This window comes from Gekko japonicus, unplaced genomic scaffold (genome assembly GCF_001447785.1).
Source record: "Gekko japonicus isolate JY-2015 unplaced genomic scaffold, Gekko_japonicus_V1.1 scaffold317, whole genome shotgun sequence".
Taxonomy (NCBI): Eukaryota; Metazoa; Chordata; class Lepidosauria; order Squamata; family Gekkonidae; genus Gekko; species Gekko japonicus.
This window is the reverse complement of record NW_015162487.1, coordinates 397,919-420,216: the sequence shown is the minus strand read 5'-3', so window position 1 is coordinate 420,216 and position 22,298 is coordinate 397,919. Positions and strand designations below refer to the sequence as shown.

The 22,298-nt window shown below is 46.2% G+C and overlaps 1 protein-coding gene across 1 annotated transcript in view; it reads left to right on the top strand.

The window, feature by feature from the left end:
* CALCRL (calcitonin receptor like receptor) overlaps positions 1-22,298 on the top strand; it is a 125,749-nt gene that overhangs the window by 71,342 nt on the left and 32,109 nt on the right. The window contains exons 2-5 of the mRNA XM_015405935.1: positions 9,621-9,710; positions 12,613-12,784; positions 17,008-17,118; positions 19,637-19,749. Of these exons, the coding sequence (XP_015261421.1) occupies positions 9,660-9,710; positions 12,613-12,784; positions 17,008-17,118; positions 19,637-19,749 (447 nt within the window). The 5' untranslated portion in view covers positions 9,621-9,659. The remainder of the gene's footprint in view (positions 1-9,620; positions 9,711-12,612; positions 12,785-17,007; positions 17,119-19,636; positions 19,750-22,298) is intronic.

Below are 22,298 nucleotides of genomic sequence, written 5' to 3'. Positions count from 1 at the left end.
CCCTGGAGAAAATGGCTACTTTGGAGGGGGACTCTATGGCATTGTGCTCTGCTGAGGTCCCTCCCCCTCCCCGTACCTCACACATCCCAGGCCCTACCCTCAACATCTCCAGGTGTTTCCCAACTCAGAGAGCTGGCAACCCTATTTCTGGGTTGAAAACTGAGCATTTCTCCTTTTATCTCCTCAACAAGAAGGTCTAGTGTGACCTCATTTGGAATACTGTGTACAGTTCTGGTCACCGTATCCCAAAAAGGACATTGCAGAGCTGGAAAAAGTACAGAGGGGGATAACCAAGATTATTGGGGGGGGGTTAGAGCACCTTCCCTATGAGGAAAGGCTGAAGAGTTTGGGACTTTTCAGTTTAGAGACGACAAAGGGGGGATATGAACTTATAAAATTATGCATGGGATGAAGAACGTTAACAAGATAACTTTTTCTCCCACTCCCCAAATACCAGAACTTGAGGGCATCCAACGAAACTGATGGGCAGTAGGTTCAGGATGGACAAAAGGAAATACTACTTTGCACAGAGAGGAATTTGCCACCAGAGGATGTAGTGATAGGCACAGGAACAAACAGCTTTAAAAGACAGATTCATGGAGGATAAGTCTATCAATGGTTATTAGCCATGGTGACTGGCTAATTATTATTAGCCATGGTGACATGGTGACTCCACATTCAGAGGCACCAAGCTTCTGAATCCCAGAGCCAGGAGGCAAAATTAGGGGAAGGCCTCGACCTCTATGCCCTGTTCCTGGCTGTCCAGAGGAACTGCTTGGCCACTGGGTGAAACAGGATGCTGGACAAGATGGACTTTTCGTCTGATCCAGCAGGGCTTTTCTTATGTTCTTAACAATACACGCAAAGCAACTTCTGGGGGGTGGCAAGGCGGGTCTTCAGTTTCAAAATTAGGCTTAGTAACCATCACCACCACACGGTGCTCCATCTGAAAACTGACTGGTGCTCCAAATGCAGTCTAGAGGGACTTTTTTCTTCCTCTCCCAAAATACCGGAACTTGAGGGCATCCAATGAAGCTGATGGGCAGTAGGTTCAGGACGGATAAAAGGAAATGCTACTTTACACAGAGAGTGATTAGATTACAGTGTGGAATCTGCTGCCAGAGGAGGTAGCGATGGCCACAGGAATAAACAGCTTTAAAAGGGGATAGACAGATTCACGGAGGATAAGTCTGTCATTGGCTACTTGCCCTGTTGGCTGAGGGGAACCTCCACATTCGGAGGCGCCAAGCTTCTGAATCCCAGAGCCAGGAGGCAAAATTAGGGGAAGGCCTCGACCTCTATGCCCTGTTCCTGGCTGTCCAGAGGAACTGCTTGGCCACTGGGTGAAACAGGATGCTGGACAAGATGGACTTTTCGTCTGATCCAGCAGGGCTTTTCTCATGTTCTTAACAATATACGCAAAGCAACTTATGGGGGGTGGCAAGGCGGGTCAGCAGTTTCAAAATTAGGCTTAGTAACCATCGCCACCACACGGTGCTCCATCTAAAAACTGACTGGTGCTCCAAATGCAGTCTGTTATCTTTCCTACCTCTTCTAGATTTCTGACAGTTCTTCTTCTGGCGGCTTTAGTGACGTTCTTTCAGGGGGCGTGGCTTGGCAGCAAATAAGTCTTACTGTAGACTGTGATTTGTGTTTTCCAGCTAATATTAAAAATCCCAGTAAGAAACACTCCCCCGGCCCATCCACGCCCTCCATGGAGGCACCTCACTTCCTGTTTTGTGCCTGCCACGTTAGGAAATGCTGGTTTACAGGACGTAAAACAAACACGGCATGTTGAAAGGTGTGCCTGCAGTCAGGCTGCCGGCCTCCAGGGTGCGCCGTGGAGGTCTCCTGAAATTACAATGGCCGTCCAGACTACAGAGATCAGTTCCCCTGTTCATGTTCTTAACAATATACGCAAAGCAACTTATGGGGGGTGGCAAGGCGGGTCAGCAGTTTCAAAATTAGGCTTAGTAACCATCGCCACCACACGGTGCTCCATCTAAAAACTGACTGGTGCTCCAAATGCAGTCTGTTATCTTTCCTACCTCTTCTAGATTTCTGACAGTTCTTCTTCTGGCGGCTTTAGTGACGTTCTTTCAGGGGGCGTGGCTTGGCAGCAAATAAGTCTTACTGTAGACTGTGATTTGTGTTTTCCAGCTAATATTAAAAATCCCAGTAAGAAACACTCCCCCGGCCCATCCACGCCCTCCATGGAGGCACCTCACTTCCTGTTTTGTGCCTGCCACGTTAGGAAATGCTGGTTTACAGGACGTAAAACAAACACGACGTGTTGAAAGGTGTGTCTGCAGTCAAGCTGCCGGCCTCCAGGTGGGCCGTGGAGGTCTCCTGAAATTACAGTTGCTGTCCAGACTACAGAGATCAGTTCCCCTGTCGGGAGGAAATGGTAGCTTTTGAGGGCAGAATCCATGACATGTGGGGTTGCCAAATCTGAGTTGGGAAACACCTGGAGATGTGGAGGGTGGGGCCTGAGGAGGGGCAGGAACTCAGTGGGGCACAATGCCATAGAGTCCACCCTCCAAACCAGCCATTTCTCCAGGGGAGCTGATCTCTGCAATCTGGAGATCAGTGCTAATTCTGGGTGATCTCCAGGCCCCTCCTGGAGGTTGGCAACCCTAATGGAATCACATCCCTACCGAGGTCTCCCTCCTCGCCAATCTCCACCCTCTCCAGGGCTCCACCCCCAATTTTCTGGAATTTCCCAACCCGGAGCTGGCAGCCCTAGTCCGTAGGCCCCACAGTGAGGCTATTAATTTTGTAGTACAAATATTACTTAGATTTCTGTAGTCGTCCCCCCGGCGCTGTTTCTTCCAAATGTATGAAGGTTCTCACAGCAAAGGGTGTTCTCTAAATCTTGCCCACTCTCAGAGCATTGTTTGAGCTCCAGAGAAGGTATCGAGTACAACGCCACGGGATCCGTTTTCGCCTTCAGCAAGAACAGTCAGCTTTGTTTACAGGAAATATTGTGAAACGATTTTGAATCCTTATTTTCTGTGGTTGTATCCTTGTTTCTTCTGCTACTCACCTTAAAACGAGAGCAGTGCCGTTCGTCATGGAGTGGGGGGTGTCAGATAGCAGCCCAACTTGGAGACCGAGACCAGTGTTTTCTTCTCATTAGTGTACTTTTCTCTTGGATTTGCCATTCCTTCAGATCTGTGTGGCAGACGATGTTTGCATGGGAGAGAGTCGATGTAATTGCCCTTGATCCGTTATTATTGGCTTTGAAATTTAGCTGTACTGTTAAATTTTAAGTGCGCCGGAGGGACAAATTATATGGGGATAGGTTCTCTTTCCAAACTGCATTCTATTTGAGACTCGGAACAAGGGCAAGAGAAGATCATCTGCGGAGATCTAATCATGCTTGGATTGCCCATAAAAGCCGAGAAGGGTAATAGAATATAAAGAAAAGAACAAAAGGCCAGGTATGTGTGTGTGGTAGGCATAAACGTCTATCGATCCATCTGCATTTCCAGAATCCAGTTCATGACAAAAGATTTAAAAATGGTTCCTTTTGTTGTGTTGGGGGATCAGATAGATTCATGGAGGATAAGTCTATCAATGGCTACTAACCATGGTGACTGAGGGGAACCTCCACATTCAGAGGCACTAATCCTCTGAATCCCAGGGGAAGCCCATGTCCTCTCTGCCCTGTTATTGGACCAGAGGAACTGGTTGGCCAGTATGTGAGACAGGAGCAGGGGTCATTTCGTAGAAAAAGAGGTGCAGGAGCTCATTAGCATAACTCATTAGCATAACTTATTTGCATATGGCACACACCCTGACATCACCAGAAGTGTGTCAGAAGGCAACACCCACCGCTCAGGCTCCACTGGACTGTTTTGGATTGCTAGCTATTGGGGGGGGGGGGGCATGCAGATCTGTTCTCACAGAGGAGGGAGAGCTTGTACCTGAATAAAACTTGGTCTTAAAGGTGCCACTGGACTGTTTTGGACCGGGGGGCCGTGGGGAGCTCTGCAACTTACCTGGCTGCTTCTTGCTCTGACTGAGGGCTGCTGGGAGCAGGGGGTGGGGCTTGTTACATGTGCCCGCCCCCTGGACTCTTTACTGCCGGAAATGACCCCTGGACAGGAGGCTGGACCACTGGTCTGATCCAGCAGGGCTCTTCTTATGTTCTTATAGATACATTCATGGAGGATAAGTCTATCAATGACTACTAGTCATGGTGACTATGTAAAGAGACGGTCAACCTCTGAGTCCCAGAGCCAGGAGGCAACATCAGAGGAAGGCCTCAGCCCCTATGCCCCTATGCCCTGTTGTTGGCTGTCCAGAAGAATTGGTTGGCCACTGTGTGAGACAGGATACTGGGCTAGATGGACCATTGGTCTGATCCGGCAGGGCTCTTCTTATGTTCTTATGAGAACCCTTTCCACCAGAAGAAAAGCAAAATTTCCTCAAGTGTTCTCTAGTCATGTGGAATTCCAAATTGTTATTATTAACTTCATATAGCCTGCCTTTCTTATTGAGACAAAAGGCAGATCACAAAATATGAAAAGCCATTAAGTCAGAGAACTGCTCTTTCTATCCTCCATTGAGACCTGGTTTTTGTACTATGGGTAGAGCTGACAGGTCTCTCTTGGCCACCAGCAGGGGATGAGGCGGTGTGAATGCCAGATCCAAAAAACCCCGACAACCAATAAAAATCAAAGAAACCATCAACATAATTAAACAAAGAACATTATTTTATCTCCTCTGCTCCACTTACTCCTCCATAGTACAGACATAAAGCACTTATAGTTTCTACTTCTTGAATTTAGATGAATTTAAACTCTTACCTTTCAGTTAAGTGTAGTTTCGGTTCCCTGGTTGCTCTGTAGTACTTTCTAGCAGGCTTTTTAGGTCTAGATGAGAGAACAGAAACCGATCCACCAGCTACTATACCAACAAGATGAAGCCCTCAAGCAAAAAGGAAACTGAAACCTTTTTCCTTCTCTTGTGACAACCGCAGTTCTCCCTAGAGACAGAAATGCATCTTTCTCTTGCATGTGAGAATTGGATCCTCAGTATTTTTGCAGTATTTGAACTGTATTCCAGCATTTGCTTTGCCTTAGTGTACAGAAATTGCAATGATTTGATACTTTACATAAGCTTACATAAAAGTCTTAATGTTAAATAGTTTTTAGAAATACTATTGAAGGTTTAAATATAATGAACGCCTTATCATAAACATATTTTTTGTCATTGTCATTTTCGGGGGGGGGGGGCTTTGGTAGCTTTGGGGGGGGGAAGTGGGGGTGGTGTCCCTGTCTCATTTTTTCCTGGGTCTTTCCATCTCTAGCTTTGGGCATAAAGGAAAAAAAAATCATTCTAGTTTTACCCTTTGGTTTACATCTGACCTTGGGACACTTCTTGTTTTGGGTGTGTCTTCCTGACCAGAAACCTTGTCCTGGACTTTGGAGTTTGGGACCTTATTGGACTCAAGTCTTCTTTTGGTAACATTTGGATCTTGAACCAGTGCATGTAAATGTGCTTCATTAGACTTTTAGCTTTGTTGTTTTTATCCTCACTGTTCACTCCTCTTTTATTGATCATTTCTGTGAAATTTTGAAATAAATCACTTTACTTATATTTCGTGGAGTTAGTGAATCCAGTACTTTAGCCCTCATTGGCTACACCCAAGGCTATTTTGGGGCAGGAACGCACAGGAACGGAGTTCCAGCTGGCTTCAGAGTTGGCAAAACCCACTACAGCCAAAACCTCTGCGTGCGTGGCTACAGAGGGAAGGCCTGGAGAGCAAAAACCCCCCAGCGACTCCGAGGTGGGCGGGCCAGGGGGGCCCCTGGAAGGATCAGGGAGGCATTTAAATGCCTTCCCATGTCTTCCCCAGCCTGTCCAAGGGCCAGCTTGCCCAGGCTCCCCACAGCTGTGGGGTGCCTGGGCACCCCAACAGCGGTGGGGTGCCCGGGCAAGCCAAGGGAAGGCATGGGGTGTGGCCCAATATGCTAATGAGATGTGCTGTCAGGGGTGTGGTCTAATATGCTAATGAGTTTCTGCTGTTGGGTGTGGTCTATTATGCTAATGAGTCCCTGCTGGGCTTTTTCTACAAAAAATGCCCTGGCTACACCTACCAGATTCATTGTTTTGTGAAACTCACCTTGTAAGTATCCTACATTGCAAAGGTGACTTTCTTGAGTTTTAGTTCCAGGAGAGCCTGAGATTTTGTCCCTTGGCCTCTAGCTGGTTAGTTTGGTGTAGTGCCAGTTTGGTGTAGTGGTTAAGTGCGCGGACTCTAATCTGGAAGAACCAGGTTTAATTCCCCACTTCTCCACTTGTACCTGCTGGATGATCTTGGGCAAGCCATAGTTCTGGCATAGCTATTCTTGAAAAAGAGCAGTTTCTGTCAGAGCTCTATCAGCCCCACCTATCTTACAGGGTTGTCTGTTGTGGGGAGGGGAGGGGAAGGGAAAGGAGTTTGTAAGCCGCTCTGAGACTCCTTTGGGTAGTGAAGGGCGTGGTATAAATCCAATCTCCTCCTCCTCCTCCTCCTCCTCCTCTTCTTCCTCTTCCTCTTCTCCAATCTCCTCCTCCTCCTCCTCCTCCTCCTCCTCGTCTTCTTCTTCTTCTTCTTCGACTGGTGGCAATGCTACCCTGGGGTTTGAGGACTCACACTTCAGCCTTTGGGGGGAGGGGGTTTGGTCTTGCTTGACCCGCTCCCTTTCAAGGGATCCTGGGTTGGGGGGTCCCTTAACACTCTTTAGTCTGGAGATGAGGTGTAATTCCGAGGGATTCCCCAGGTTCCACCTGGAGGCTGGCATCCCTAGCTTTGGGAGTTTGGTTAGACTACATAGTCATGTTGGCACTGAACACTCCTCCTTATTTCCAGTGGCAGAAAGTAAATGTTATTTAAAGAAAAACATTATAGAATCAATTATACACCTCTCATGGTGCAGTCAACATTAACTGACAAAATGGGAGAGGCTGCAGGCAGATGTTCCAAAACACCAGCATTAGAATGTGTTCTTATTTGTTGTTGTTCTAGAAAACAGTGTCCTCACATTAAAAGACAATGAACTTCTGCTTTTGTTCTAGCTGTAGGCAAATGTCACATCTTGAACACCTTGCCTTTTGTTCGAGCATTGCACGGTAAATTTTTGGCATTCCATCAGGATGGCAGTTTCTCTTGGGAGGAAAGGAAAGGGGAAGAGTGAAAGCAGGAACATCTGTTGGGCCTGGCGGGAAGGTTCTGATGTGCATAGGAAAGGAGGAATACAAACATGTGTTCAAGCTGTCCCAGTGATGCTTCGGTAGTGTACATCCCCTTCCCTCATGGTTGACCTCTTCCATCTGTTGTACGAGTGGCTGCACTCTGGAAGGGAAGCATTGTCTTAATGCAATAAGAGTAAAACTAGAGTAAGGTTACAGCCTTCTCGGGATAAGACCTATTAAGATCCATGGAACTTACTTTTGGAGTAAACGTGTACAAGCGGACTGTGTACATCATATTCTTTTTTTATTATTGTACATTTTATTTCAAATAAAAATAACAATAACAGTAGCAAGTACAAACAAGCATGGTATAACTCTATAATAAAGTTCAGGTCTTTATTATAAATAAATACACACATACAACGTTATAAAATACACGTTGTATGTGTGTATTTATTTATAAAATACACAAATACAACGTTATAAAAAAGTAAACAGCAGTATTAATGAATAATTAACATATATGCTTCTTTAATTTGTGTAACATCTGCATTTTTACCATCTGTTCCTCGTAAAGGGTTAATAAACTTTTTCGTAAAAGGTAACCATTTTTGAACAAAGAATTTTTTATGTTTTGACATAGTAGAAGCTTCAATATCTATGTACATCATATTCTAACCCTAGTGTGTTTTATGATGCCTGTATGTTTAAAGAGTTCTGTTTGTCAGAAGTAGTATCCATGGAGCCAGTTGTTTGTTTACTGTCATCAGCCTCTCTTTCGGAGGACGTGACTGGTTTGAAGATGGGGGGAGGGGGGTGGATCCCATGGGGGAAAAGCCGTTTGAATCTCAAGTACTGTACTTGTCAAGTACTTAGCTTTCCATAATACCGAAATGTTGTAATGAGGTTAAAACCCTTGACCCGCTATAGCAAGGCAGCTGATTCATGGAACAATCGGGCAAAATCAAAATGGCGGAGCTGACGATCAACTTCTCTTTCATGTGGACCAAAGCTACTAAGCTGAATAAGCAGAAAAGCAGAGAGAGACAGACAGACAGACAGACAGACAGACAGACAGACAGACATGTAATATGGGCCCCAAATATTCCTGGACTCAGTTCAAAATGCTTCCCAGAGAGATGGCTGGAGTCAGGTCAGAAAAAGAGGAGCACTTTTCTCAAGTTCTAATGCTTTTGTGGAGATCAGGAGGAAATAAATTATTATTATTATTTTGGTTGAGTGGTTCCAACTGGGCAGCTTTCTTGTTCCTTACATATTGGGGTGGGAGGTAGGCAAGTGGCCAGGTCCAGGGAAAGAAAATGTGCACATTGGAACAGATGGGCTGAAACTACTTGGTTTCACAGTTAGTTTTCATTAATGTCAAAATTTATGTGTCTTTTTTCTGCCACTGTTGGCAAGTACGTTTACATTTTTTCCCTGTTATTCTCAGTGCTTTTTTCCTTCTCCTTGGCCCTTGTTTGTCCACATTGTCTTTCAGTTCTCTTGTCTCTGGTGACTCAGAAATAATTTTGTCAGGAAGACATTTGGCTGCATCAAATGAGCTGCTTTTAAGAATATTCTCCACAGTTTTACTCATCAGTCACCACTGTGGAAGACAATCATCTCACAAAGTGATCCATTTTTTATTTTTCTTCTGGCTCTCATGCCTCTTAATTTTTTGATTCTGGGTGTGTTCACAGAACCTCACCTCACATAATTGCTGGGAATTCCAACCATATTGTCACCTTGATGACTTGAATGCTTGTTGTGGATTTAATACATCGACATGAAATGTTGTCCTCATCGATATGGTGGTGTGGATGTGAAATGTAGTTAACTTGGTTAGGGATACCCCCACAAGTTGCTCACAGCTTGCAATCCTCTCGGGTGATTTCTTTAAGCAAAGTGAAATGTGCCATTGTCAACCCAAAAGAATTGCAACAGCAGTGTCAGAGAAGGGCTGCCGTTAACTGATTCTGAGGTCCGCTTTCTGCAACAGGTTCAGTTTTGACCCAATTCATGAGTACTGGCCTAGAGAAAATTGCTTCCGGACCCCAAAGTGGCAATCAGCATTTCCCTGAGCTTGTAAGAAAGGGCCATGAGAACTAAGTACCAATGCAACCCTTCCTGCCCTACCTCTCATGATCTGCCTAAGTTCATAGAAATCAGCATTGCTGTCAAAAAAATAGGAATGTAAATGTGAGACCATAATTTTCTAAATGTGGGATATTGGTGCTATGAGCAATCAGTAAGAGAGATATAAAAATATAAAGCAAGACAGAAATGAGTGGTGAGAAGCCCATAGCTTTAGTTCTCTCACTTAATTACTAGTTTTTCTCTTTCTAGCAGGTAGACATATTAGTCTGTCTCCGCAAAGCTGTAAAAGACTGGATTGTACAATGAGTATTAATAGTTTGGGTTTTTTTCAATTTCAGCTCCACCGTGGCGTAAAACTATATCGCAGAGATTTAGTGATGGAGACCAACTGGATCACATGGCTGCTGCTTCTTTTAGCTGTTACTCCGGTGAGTTTCTTGTCTGGAAATTCTGGTATAACTTCATGACTGTTGATATGAAAAGCCATTTGAAAAGGTTTGCCATACTTTACAATGTTGTGATATATATTGGGATTTTCTTTTTAGGTGTTTCCTGTTATTTATTTATTTATTTATGTTGGAGATCAGCTGTCTTCGGTGTGGGAACAGTCTGGTTGAGTTCCACAGGGTGCAATCTTATCCTCCCATGTTATTTGACCTAAAGCTTTTAGGAGAAAGGATTCATAGCTTTGGAACTGGATGTCATCAATACGCTGATATTTCCCAGCTCTCTATCACTGTCCAACTCCCCTGAAGATGTGGTCGAGGTCTTGAACCCCTGCCTGACTGCTGTGGTTCAGTGGCTGAAAGTGAACAAACTGAAACAACCCAGACAAGACGGAAATGACGTTGGCTGGAAAGGTGGAGATCTTGAAGGACGTTGTTCTTCCCACTTTCAGCAAGGCTTGCTGTCTCCTTTAAGAGCCTAGTGGTTATACTGGATCCGGCACTTCTGGTGAAGGGGAAAAGTTAATGCAGCTTAAAAAAAAACCCCTTCTCCCAAATCAGTCTAGTCGAGATGATGGCCCCCCTGCCTTGACATGGCTGATCTGGCCGCTTGGGTTCATGCTGTGCTAACAGCAAGACTAGACTACTGTAATGCAATCTGCATAGCTCTCCCCTTGAAGTCAACTTGAAGACTCCAGTCGGTGCGGAAAACTACAGCTTGGTTATTATTAGGAGCTAATCAGAGTGTGCGTATTCTTCCCATTCTGTAGGCACTCCCCTGGTTGCCCATCAGCTACCGAGCTCAATTCTAGGTACAGGCTGTCACAAACAAAGACGGCTTTTGTCCCTAGTATCTGCAGACTGCCTCTTCCCTCTGCTCCACCACAACAGCTTTGCTCATTGAAGCGAGGCCTCCAGTAGGTGCCACCCTGCAAAATGGGCAAAATCAACTACTGCCCATATGCGTGCATTCTGTTGCGGCCCCCGACTTGTGGAATGGCCTGCCTGATGAGGTTAGGAAGGTTCCCACCCTCCTGGCTTCCTGCAAACTGCAAAACTGGAGGGCTTTTTTACACAGGTAATTAGGGGCTGTACTGTAACAAAGTGTTTCAGAACAATGCCGGTTGATTTATTGATGTTGATTGCATTTGAATTGCACTGTGTAACCCACCATGCGTGTCAGTGAGAAAGGCGGGGTATAAATAGCGTAATTAAATTATTAACACTGTTAGCTGAAAACAGATATTTCCAGTCTTTTCATATGTCCGAGAACCATGATAACACTTTTCATGTTGTCCATTCCTCAGAAGTCTCAGCCTACACACTCTCCATTAACAGTTCTCCACTGGTATTTCCCCCCTAAATAAAGCTGGGGGGTTAATTTTGGGTTAGAAAATAGCATTGTGGTTGAAGCCTACAACACACCTTCTTCCCTACTCTAGCGTCTCTTCTTCCACTACACTAACAGCTTTAATTAGCTCTTTTTGCCCCTTAGAAATAATTACTTCGTACCATAGGGGTCCCCAAATGATGCCCATTTAATATAGCACTGTATTTCCCTTAAAAATCTGGTAACGCCGGTTCCCCAAGAGCAAAATCCTGATATAGGTCTACTCAGAAGCAAATTTCCTGTGACAGAGACCCTGATCTCTCTGCTCCCCCCCCCCCCATTCTTTTATTTTCCCCTTAATTATTTACTGTTTTCTTCTGGATGACTGTTCATAACTATTTGGTGATGGCAGAAGCCAGTTATCCTAGGGAAACCTTGTGTGTATCTAAATCCATCCCATTTTCTTTCAAAACAATTATTTCTTTGCTACCCTTATGGAAAGAGTAGCTGCACTGTTAAGCACCTTACTAGGAAGTAAGCCCTATTGAGCATAATGAAACTTACTTCTGAGTAAACTTGCTTAGGATTGTGCTGAAACTCAGCTTTTCTTGTTTTATTTTATTGTTTATTATTTTATTATTGTTTGCCATCGTGGTCCTACCCCATCACACATACACACACACACACACACACACACACACACTTTATTTGGGCTGCTTCAGACCAACACAGCCACCCACCTGAATTTTATTTAGGCTGTTTTCGTGATACAAAAGTTAGCAAATCATACAATTAGATTGTTTGCACTAATTACAAACAGGCTCATGTCGGTAATGTTGTTTTTCTTTTCCAAAACAAAGCAAATTTCAGGTTGAATCCATAAACTGGTTTTAAACTCATCAGACCAAATTATTTTTTCCTGAGAAGCTAAAACTGTTACCGGATGGAAGATCTTTTAGTTGTGGGATTCGATTTCATGGAATAAATCTGCCTAAATGTGCGCTGAATGCAAACAATTGTTTTGGAGGATTTAACTCAAACTCAGCTGTGTTTTCAGGTGATTCAGGCCTGGGCAGGTGCCGTGTCCGGGTTTGACAAGGCCTTCCTCCCCGGTAGGAAAGACAGAGGTAGGGTGGTTTCTTCTTCTAAGATGATACCGGTGAGCAGTGTTCCCTCTAAGATGAGTTAGTGTGAGCTAGCTCACAGTTGTTTAGCCTCCGGCTCACACATTTTTGTCTTAGCTCAGGAAGGATGGCTCCAGAGCAAACTCATTTATGCAGTAGCCAAATTGCTCGATCACAACTTTAAGGCCAGTAGCTCACAAAGTAGTCTTCTTGCTCACAAGACTCCACGGCTTAGAGGGAATATTGCCTGTGAGAGGCAAGTTTGTAAAAATAATTCACTTGAAACAATACTCTGCCGTCCAAATAAGAAGGGCAGGGGCAACACCTTGTTATCATCTCTCAAAACCAGTTAATCTAACTGGTGACTAAACATGGGGCCCCTTTGCCACCAGTTGTGTCAATCCGCAGCATATCTCCGTTTTCTCCTCAGGTTTCCGTCACAGCAGTCCCAGAAGCGGGACACATGAATTTCACGAATGAAATCAGCACTGATGGGACAGAACATAATCTCCATACACTGGGTGTAACGAATAATAAAATTATGACAGCGCAGTACGAATGCTACCAGAAAATCATGCAGGCTCCAGCTAACACAATTGAAGGTAAAGGAAGCTCATTTTTGAGATTTTTAGAACAAAGTTAGAGTCCAGTGGCACCTTTAAGACCAACAAAGTTTTATTCGAGGTTCAGTGGAACAGAACTTCCTCAGCCATTACAAATGGAGGGGTTAGTTGCCAGGAAGTGCTAGTTAGAGTCAAGAGGCATAAGTAACTGGGCTTGTTATAGCTGAGATTGGATAGAGGTGGTTGCTAAGATTTGTGAACGGCAAGTTAACAGCTACAAGAACTAGGGCGTTCTCCTTGGCTGCACCAATATGGTGGGACCAGCTCCCACACGAAATTCGCGCTCTGCGGGATCTCCACCAATTCCGCAGAGCGGTAAAGACGGAGCTGTTCCGCCAAGCGTTCAATAGCCCAGACCAATCATTATAGCACTTTATATGGCTCGCCGCCATGTGTAAATTGTAAATTGTAGTTGTAAATTTGTAATTTTATTGTTTTTGCTATAGATTGTTTTAGATGTATTGTATTAATTTTACTGGTTTTAATGGTTGTAAGCCGCCCTGAGCCGCTTCGGCGGGAGGGCGGGATAAAAATCTAATAAATAAATAAATAAATAAATTAGCATACAAATACAAGAGTTAACAAACAGATGTGAGAACGAAGTTTGAGTTCAGTGGCATTTCTGTGATGCTACAACTAGAAATGGAGGCCCCGGTCACACGGGAGAGTTTGGCCCGGGAGAGGGACGGATCGGGGGCGCAGCAAACGGGCGCAAGCACACCGCAACATCTGGGAATTGGCTTGCACCCGTCCCCGATCCGTCCCTTCAGGCCAATAACTCGCTGTAAAAAAGAACCACCCCCAGAGGAGGACTTACCTGGGACGCCGCATCAAGCTCGGCCGTGGGATCGCCGGCGCGCTCTTTGTTCGTAGCAATCCCGGCTCCCGGCTGAACTGCGCATGCTCACACATGCACAGTTCGGCTGCCTCACTTCCCTGTCAGTGGCTTCCCCCCGGCATCTGATCGTGCCGGGGAGGAAGTGCGCGGCGGCTCAGGGGATCTATGTGATCCCGCCGCCGTGTGTCTCTTTTGGTGCGGCTTTAAAAAGCCGCACTTTGCCCGTGTTTTTTCCCCCCGTGTGGCAGGGGCCGGAGACTGGCTCTTTTCAGGCGATGTGACCGCGCATGCCAGAAGCCCAACAGCTGTGTGCATAAGGAGCACCCACTACCTGCAGTCCTCCTGATACATGTGATCCCCATGTTGTCTGAAAGGGCCAACACGTGCATTTTGCATGTGTGTATAGTCTTGGCACGCCCTGACCTGGATGGCCCAGGCTACTCCGACCCAGTCAGATCTTGGAAGCTAAGCAGGGTCAGCTGTGGTTAGAGGTTGGATGGGAGACCACCAAGGAAGACAAGGGTCGCTATGCAGTGGCGGGCAATGGTCAACCACCTCTGAAGGTCTCTTGCCTTGAAGATTCTAGAGGGGTCACCGTAAGTCAGCTGTGACTTCAGAGCACTTTCCACCATAGTTTCGGTATATGGTACGAAACCCTGAGCTTTCAGGGTACAGGTTCGTGTGTACTGAAGCTGAAAATCTGCCCATTTGGGCCTTTGAGATGAAACGGTGGCTGTGCATAGTGGGGAGGATCTACACAATGCTGTCAGCCTCCTTGTATGTGATGTGGTTTGTCATGCACACCTCCAGCTGTGGCGGAAGGGCCCAGGAAGTTCACAGTCCCTGCGAACGACCAGTCTGGAGAAGCTGGATGGGTCAGCTGTTCAAGTAACTATTCAATAAGTGTGAGGCACAGTTGTTTTCCAGTTTTAGCGTACGTCCCTTGGAATTTTACCTTACGATGGTGTCTTTCTTGTTTTCTTGCTGCCATCAACAGTTGTTGTTGTTGTTGTTGTTGTTGTTGTTGTTCAGTCACACAGTCGAGTCCGACCCTTCACAACCCCATGGACCAGATCACGCCAGGCCTTCCTGTCTTCCGGCATCCTCCGGAATTTGCTCAATTTCATGTTCGTTGCATCGATGACACTGTCTAACCATCTCATCCTTTGCCGCCCCCGTCTTCTTTGACCTTCAGTCTTTCCCAGCGTCAGGGTCTTCTCCAGTGAGTGCTCCCTTCTCATTGGGTGGCCAAAGTATTTGAGCTTCAGCTTCAGTATCTGGCCTTCCAGGGAACAGTCAGGGTTGATTCCTTTTAGGATTGACTGATTTGATCTCCTTGCAGTCCAAGGGACTCTCAAGAGTCCCATAATTGAAAGACTCCAGCACCATAATTTGAAAGCATCTGTTCTTCGGCACTTGACCTTCCTTATGGTCCAACTCTCGCAGCCATACATGACTACTGGGAATACCATTGCTTTGACCATAAGGACTTTTGTTGGCAGGGTGATGTCTCTTTTTTTTATTATGCTGTCTAGGTTTGCCATCGCTTTCCTCCCAAGGACCAGGCGTCTTTTAATTTCATGGCTGCAGCCACCAGCAGGTTCTTCTGTTTCCCTGGATGGCTTCTGGATTGGATTAGGCATCGCTTCTGGTTTCTGCATTTAGCATGTTTGGTTGCTTTTAAAGATTATTTTTTTCCAGTGTTTTCTTTCCTTTCCTTTATCTTGTTAGATATTGCTTTGAGTGTGTTCTGGGCAGCAGAAGCAACCGCAAGAATTTAGAAACAAACAGATACTCCCATAGCCTCCTCGGTTCCAAGTGTCTTGCTTCCGTATTGCTTAAACCAACTGGCGCGCACACATTAGCGTGCAAAGTCGACAAGCTCTCGGTCCTTTTCTTTTGTTTTTACGGTATCACGCAAGCAGAAAGCAGGTTAAAGTGAATTAAGATCTGTTCGCCCACAGGGGAACTCTTTGTGGAAACATAATCTGTTACCTGACAAGCAGTTTTGCTTAGGCTGTAGCGACAAAAAATGCAAAAATCCTGCGGCTACTGGAGATGATTCTAGTTTATTGTGGAAGGAGCTTTCACGGGTCCAATTTATCAGATCGCACAATGCAACATGTTGGCTTGGGCTGCAAGCACGGCAACTGGTGATTTTAAGCTGTTGGGGAGAGCTCGCTGTGGTGCATCAGAACTATTGAGTGCCTTGCTTGCGAGGGTGGTCTGCCCCTACCCACATTTTGCTTTAATCTGGAGAACCGGTTTTGATTCCCCGCTCCTCCTCCACCTGAAGCCTACTGGGTGACCTTGGTGCAGTCACAGTTCTCTCGGGACTCTCTCAGCCCCACCTACCTCACAAGGTGCCTGTTGTGAGGAGAGGAAGGGAAGGCGATTGTAAGCCGCTTTGGACTATAAGGAAGGCCGAGCGCCGAAGAATAGATTCTTTTGAACTATGGTGCTGGAGAAGACTCTTGAGAGGCCCTTGGACTGCAAGAAGATCAAATCAGTCCATCCTAAAAGAAATCAACCCTGACTGTTCCCTGGAAGGCCAGATAATGAAACTGAAGCTCAAATACTTTGGCCACCAAATGAGAAGGGAGCACTCACTGGAGAAGACCCTGATGCTGGGAAAGATTGAAGGTCAAAGAAGACGGGGGCGGCAAAGGATGAGATGGTTAGACAGTGTCACAGATGCAACGAACATGAAACTGAGCCAACTTCAGAGGACGGCGGAAGACAGGAGGGCCTGGCGGGAGCTGGTCCATGGGGTCGCGAAGAGTCGGACTCGACTGTGCAACTGAACAACAACAACAACAAAGGGTATAAAACTGAGCTGTTCTTCCTCTTGAATTTTCTGCTCAGACTGGCAGCAACTCTCTAGGGGGGCTTGGGTAAAGAAAGGCCCTTTCCCAGAATTCCAATATGAGAGGGTCTTTAGCTAGAGATGCCAGGGACTGAGCCTGGGATCTTCTCATGCTGAGTAAATGCTTTGCCACTGAGCCTTGGCCTCTCATTCTCAGTGTAAAGCTGGCTACAACCCATTTATCTCGACACATTGATCTGGAAGCCACTGAGAATCAAGCTCCCAGTCTAGTTAGCAACACACTTTCATCTGGATAGCCCATTTTTTGGGGTTCTGTTTCCTGGCCATGTCCAAGCACATGGCTGTGGAGTGTGACAGAACCCCCAGAAGCAGCTTTTTAATATATGGCGATTATAGATGGATGAACTTTGTAATAGACTGGGCGTGATTTCTTTTTGTCGATTTGATTTTTCTCCTCAGAAGATATGTTCAGTTACAGATCCTTGGTTAAATTGTGCTGAAACGCTTTCACAACCTGATTTCTCCTTATTTTTCTAGGTCCACACTGCAACAGAACATGGGATGGGTGGTTATGTTGGGACAGTGCGTCTGCAGGAGTTGATCTGGTGCAGAACTGCCCCGATTACTTCCAGGACTTTGATCCATCAGGTAAATGTGTATTGGTTTGTGTATTGGCGACGTGGGCTACCTTTTCAGGGAACTGAGGCATAAATATTGGTGTCCTCCTATTGTTCTAAAAATCACTCATTTGAATAGATAAAAAGAAATTTTAGATCAGAAATGAAATCAAAATACAAGTAGAGTATTTACTCAAATGCAAGATGAGTTGGTTTTCCCCCCAGGTATAGTGGCAAAGGGGGGGGGGTTGTATTCCATTCACATAAAAGATTTGATGAATGTGACTATGAGATATGACTAGAGTATTTGACAAATTGTTTAAAATTGTATAAATATTTCAACACTACCCACTTTGATAAAGTTATACACGAAACGAGATGTTATATGCATGGTTCGTTATGTTGATGGTGTTTGAATTGCTTCCAGTAAACTGAATATTGGAAAAATAAATTACAAGTCTGTGAAGAATCCTCTCTTTTTTTTGGCACAATACATCACGGTTGTTTGCTTCCTTTCAACTTCCATCCCGTGATCCAGGGGTCATTTCGTAGAAAAAGAGCTAGGGGGACTCATTAGCATAACTCATTAGCATATGCCACACCCCCTGACATCACCGGAAGTGTGTCCTCCCCACAGCCGGCGGCGACCTCCAGCGGGCACCAGCAGGGAGCTCCAGGCCCCGCCCTCCCACACCTCACCCGGGGGGATGGCGTCCCCCCGCGTCCCCCCCAAAATGACCCCTGCTCTTCAGGATGAATATTCTCATGGTCTTAAAGACTAGATATATGCTACCACTTCTTGTCATGCTAAGGCCTAGTTCTCAAATAACAGATGAGGTAATAAACCTGTTTCTGGATTTTAAAATGAAGAATTGCGGAAATCGGGCCTCCAAAGCGGGGGGAAATCCGCCCCCCGGGGGGAATTGGCAGCCCTACTTCTGGGTGAAGTAGGCACGTCGCTCCACGTGCTGTTTGGGGGGGGGGGATTCCCTAACGCTCCATCACATACCACTATTTGCAACCAGGAAGCCAGCAACCTTCGTTGGAACCTCTATGTTCGGTTGGAACTCTGCACTAACTCCACATAGGTGGGTTGTACTAGGAAACAGCTTTTTCTTACGTATCGAAAAAGGTTGTTTTATTCACTCAGGGCATTTCTTGTAAACCGTCTTTCTAGGAAACCTGCTGGATGTAAGCCGTTGCGCTGATTGAAATCTAGCTGGCAGTTTTGGGATTTTTAAGATCCATTTTAATGGGCATTCCAGCATTTCAGCACTGGTGCATTCCTGCATGCCTTCTCCTGAATCAGACCATTGGCCCCTCTAGGCCACTCTTGTCTGCTCTTTGGGACGGCACCTCTCCAGCAGGGTGGGATCCTTCCTGTTTACTTGGGATCCTCAAACAGGAAGGAACTTGGGGCCTTCCGCATGGAAGGCAGGTTGCCACTGAGCCATGGGTTCTCCCAAGTGTTAGGGGTGCCAGCTTCCAGGTGGGGCCTGGAGAGCTCCCAGAATCACAACTGATCTCCAAACAACAGAGACTCTATGGCATGAGACCCTGATCAGACCCTCCCCCCTCCACAGGCTCAACCCTACCAGACATTGGCACATAGCACTTAGCTGTCAGTGAGCTGAGTAATCTCGTCACATTCACTTTCCACTTTTTCTGTTGAAGTAAGTACGAAACTCTGTTTCGTGTTACTGCATGTTTGCTTGTTTTTTGCAGAATTTGTAGATGTTTATTGTGTTAGCTTCCAGCTATAGCAAACATTTTAAAAGAAAGAGTACAACATACCATAAAAACTATAGATAACCATTAAAATCTAAATATCCATTACAACTACCGATACTATTCAATTATACATACATAAAATACCCCATACAAATTATTATTGGATATCATTTATTTATTATTAATCATATCTAGCCAGATCTTCCTCCTGTTAATGGCCATCCATCCATATTTTGCCACCTTAAGGGTAATTTCCCTATTCCTATCGGCTAACATTATTGTGAGATAGTCTCTTCTAGATTTGCCTGGCCGCTATCGACGATAGGTTTAATGTACATTTCCCTAAGATATTCATATATTTTACAGTCAAAGACTACATGCACAAGCGACTCAACACTCCCATCTCCACAGGGGCATAAACATTTCCATATGGTATCCTCTTATATTTACCTTCCAAAACAGCAGAAGGTAGGGCCTCATAACGTAGTAAAGTAAAAGCTCTCCTATGGTCAGGGTTTTCTAAGCTTGTTTATATAAGGCATCAGTGAGACCTTATTCATAATACTTCTCTCCAATACCTTGTTGTTAACTCTAGTCAGGTCATGTTGCCTTTCCACATCTAGAATTCTTTGTCTGACCAATGCCTTAGCCTGTACCATATTCATAGACAGTAGATATTGTTGAGACAAATCCCAGAAACCTAATTTATTCCTCAGTAATCTCAGGTAGCATAAATCTTTTTGCCTTTTACTTAAAGATAAACATGTGTATTGACTATTGCTTTTCCCTCCCTTCTCCTTAATTCTATCCAATTGTAGAAAAAGTCATTAAGAGCTGTGACCAAAATGGACACTGGTTTATACATCCAGAAAGTAACAGAACGTGGACAAACTACACAATGTGTACCTTAGGAGTAACTTCAAAACTACAGGTAGGCTCTTATGTTTGTTACCAGCCAGAAGGGTATTTCAGAAGTCATAGAACCACTGTAGAGTTTGCAACCTGAACCTCAAATATGCAAACTTGGAATTTCTTTTTAATTTCCGCTAAATTTGTTTAGGCTGTATTGCAGTGAGTTTTAAATGCATTTTAATCACCCAGTTTACAGTTTAGTTTGATTAGCCTCTTTATGGTTCTTCCCAAGTGAGCAGATAACCCTGTATGCCGCAGGGAATGGGTTCATCCAATCAGGACTGGGGTCTCTAGCAAAGTCTCAGGTTTAAAGCAGATCCCCACCCCTGAAAAATGCTTGGAGCTGTTGCATTTGGGCTAGCCTTGGGATGCTGGGAATTTTCTTGGCAGCTGACTGGCACATCCTTGCAAGCTAAGGGGTTACTGAAAGAGGTCCTACATTAGGCTGAGGAGGAGTGGCCTGCTTATTCCACCCCACTTAACATCAGGCCCGTAGCTACCACGGGGCCCACGGGGCCCGACCCCCTAGTGGTTTCTATGGGCCCCACTCCCTGAGCCTCAGCTTTCCCTCCCCCCTGGGCCCCCTCCCCCTGATTGGCTGGTGTAAATGTTTCCAGTGCAGCTTTTGGAACCGCAGCCGGCATCTCCCTTTTTGAGATCAAGAGCCAAGTCTCTTTAGGGCCCAGCAACAACCGGCAGTTCGCTCCTCCTGCTGGATTTTCTGGGCCAGGCTTCAGAAGAGATCGCCAGCTCAGGGAAGGAGTGAGAAGAAGAAGAAGAAGAAGAGGAGGAGGAGGAGGTGGAGGAGGAGGAGGAGGAGGAGATTGGATTTATACCCTGCCCTTCACTTGGAGTCTCAGAGCGGCTTACAAACTCCTCTCCCTTCCCCTCCCCACAACAGACACCCTGTGAGGTGGGTGGGGCTGAGAGAGCTCTGACACAAACGGCTCTTTTTCAAGGACAGCTGTGCCAGAGCTTGTGACTGGCCCAAGGTCACATCAGCAGGTGCAAGTGGAGGAGTGGGGAATCAAACCTGGTTCTCCCAGATTAGAGTCCGCACACTTAACTACTACACCAAACTGGCTCTGTGAGGGAGGAAGTTTGATCCCTGCTCTCTCTTTTTTTTAAACGAGGCAGCGTTCCTAGACCTCTGAGGAGACTTAGTGTGCGGCGCTGTTAACAGTCTATTAACATTAAGATTCTGGGTTGCCTTGGAGGAAGGTTCTAGTGGGGGCTGGGTGGGTGCGCGCCAAGCAGACCCCCCCTTGCCCTGGAGCCTTTGATGTAATTAACTCGTGGGCCCCCCAAGGCCCCCTCCCCAAACAATCCCTAGCTACGGGGCTGCTTAACATGCTCTGTTGAGCCAGATGTCTGTCCTTTCCCCAGAGGAAGAAGGCCCAGGTAGTTGATCCTACTGTTATTAGGCTAAGCTGCTTCATTCCAGTATTTCCCTGACCCAAGCTGACGTGTGACAGCATTGATGGCAGAAGGACTGTTGAGTTCTTTGGTGTGCTGTTTGCCTGGATTTAGCGAACCAAAGACTTTATCCTGTCTGAGATGCTACTAAACATGGTCTTGCCGCGCTCCCCCCTGGAATGCCACTTTCTAAGTGGACTATCAAAGATTCTGCCCACAGAGGAGGAAACCTTGCAGAAAAGGCAGATGGCGGGCATCAAAGCATTTGGTTTCCTTCCGTCTTAGCGCACCTTGTGCAAGTGTATAGGTCCTTGGTTGCTGGTTATTTAAAATGTTTTTAGGTGTCTAAAATGGCCGTTTTCTGTGGCAGTGGGGGGGGAGCTGAGAAGGGCCACGCCCCCTCATGGATGTGCCCTGCCCCCTCAGGGATGCCAGCCGCCCCCCCCCCCCCGCAGCCACCATCGAGCAGAGCAGTCCCCCTACGGAAAGGCAGGCGGTTCTCATCGGCAGGAGCGTCTGCTGCTCAGCCGCTGTCCCCGCTGCCTCCGTCCGTTCTCCTCCTAACCCTATCCTCCTCCTCCTGTGTTCATTGAGAAACGTCCTTCTCTTCCATCTTGCACCGCAGTGGGTGACAATGAGTTTCTCATGAGCCTGAAGCAAAGCTGCACTGTCCTCCTCCTCCTCCTCCTGTGTTCGTTGAGAAACGTCCTTCTCTTCAATCTTGCACCGCAGTGGGTGACGATGAGTTTTTGATGGGCCTGAAACAAAGCTGCACAACTTCAAGCAAAGCTGTGTTCCAGTCTTTAGCGGGTTCCTTATGGGGAAACTGGGAAAGAGGAAGTGAAGCGAATCCAGAATGTCCCTTTCGTTGGCCAAGCTTCCTGCCCCCCCTCCCCCACGCTGGAGAAGAGTCTTACAGTGGTCCCCACCACCTCAGACGAGAAACAGTCACAGAGAGCTCTCGACCCCGCCCCACGCGTGCTTCTGCTTCCCTTTCCTCTGCTGGAAGCCCTCTTTGCAGAGTGTGTGCGTCCCAGAGATAGCGAAATTAAAATCTACATACAGATCACCTCTTTTCTTCCTTCAGTGAGTTCCGCTCCTGTTAAGTCTACCCCCCTTACCCCGCAGGCAGGTTTAGCCACCGCACTAAAC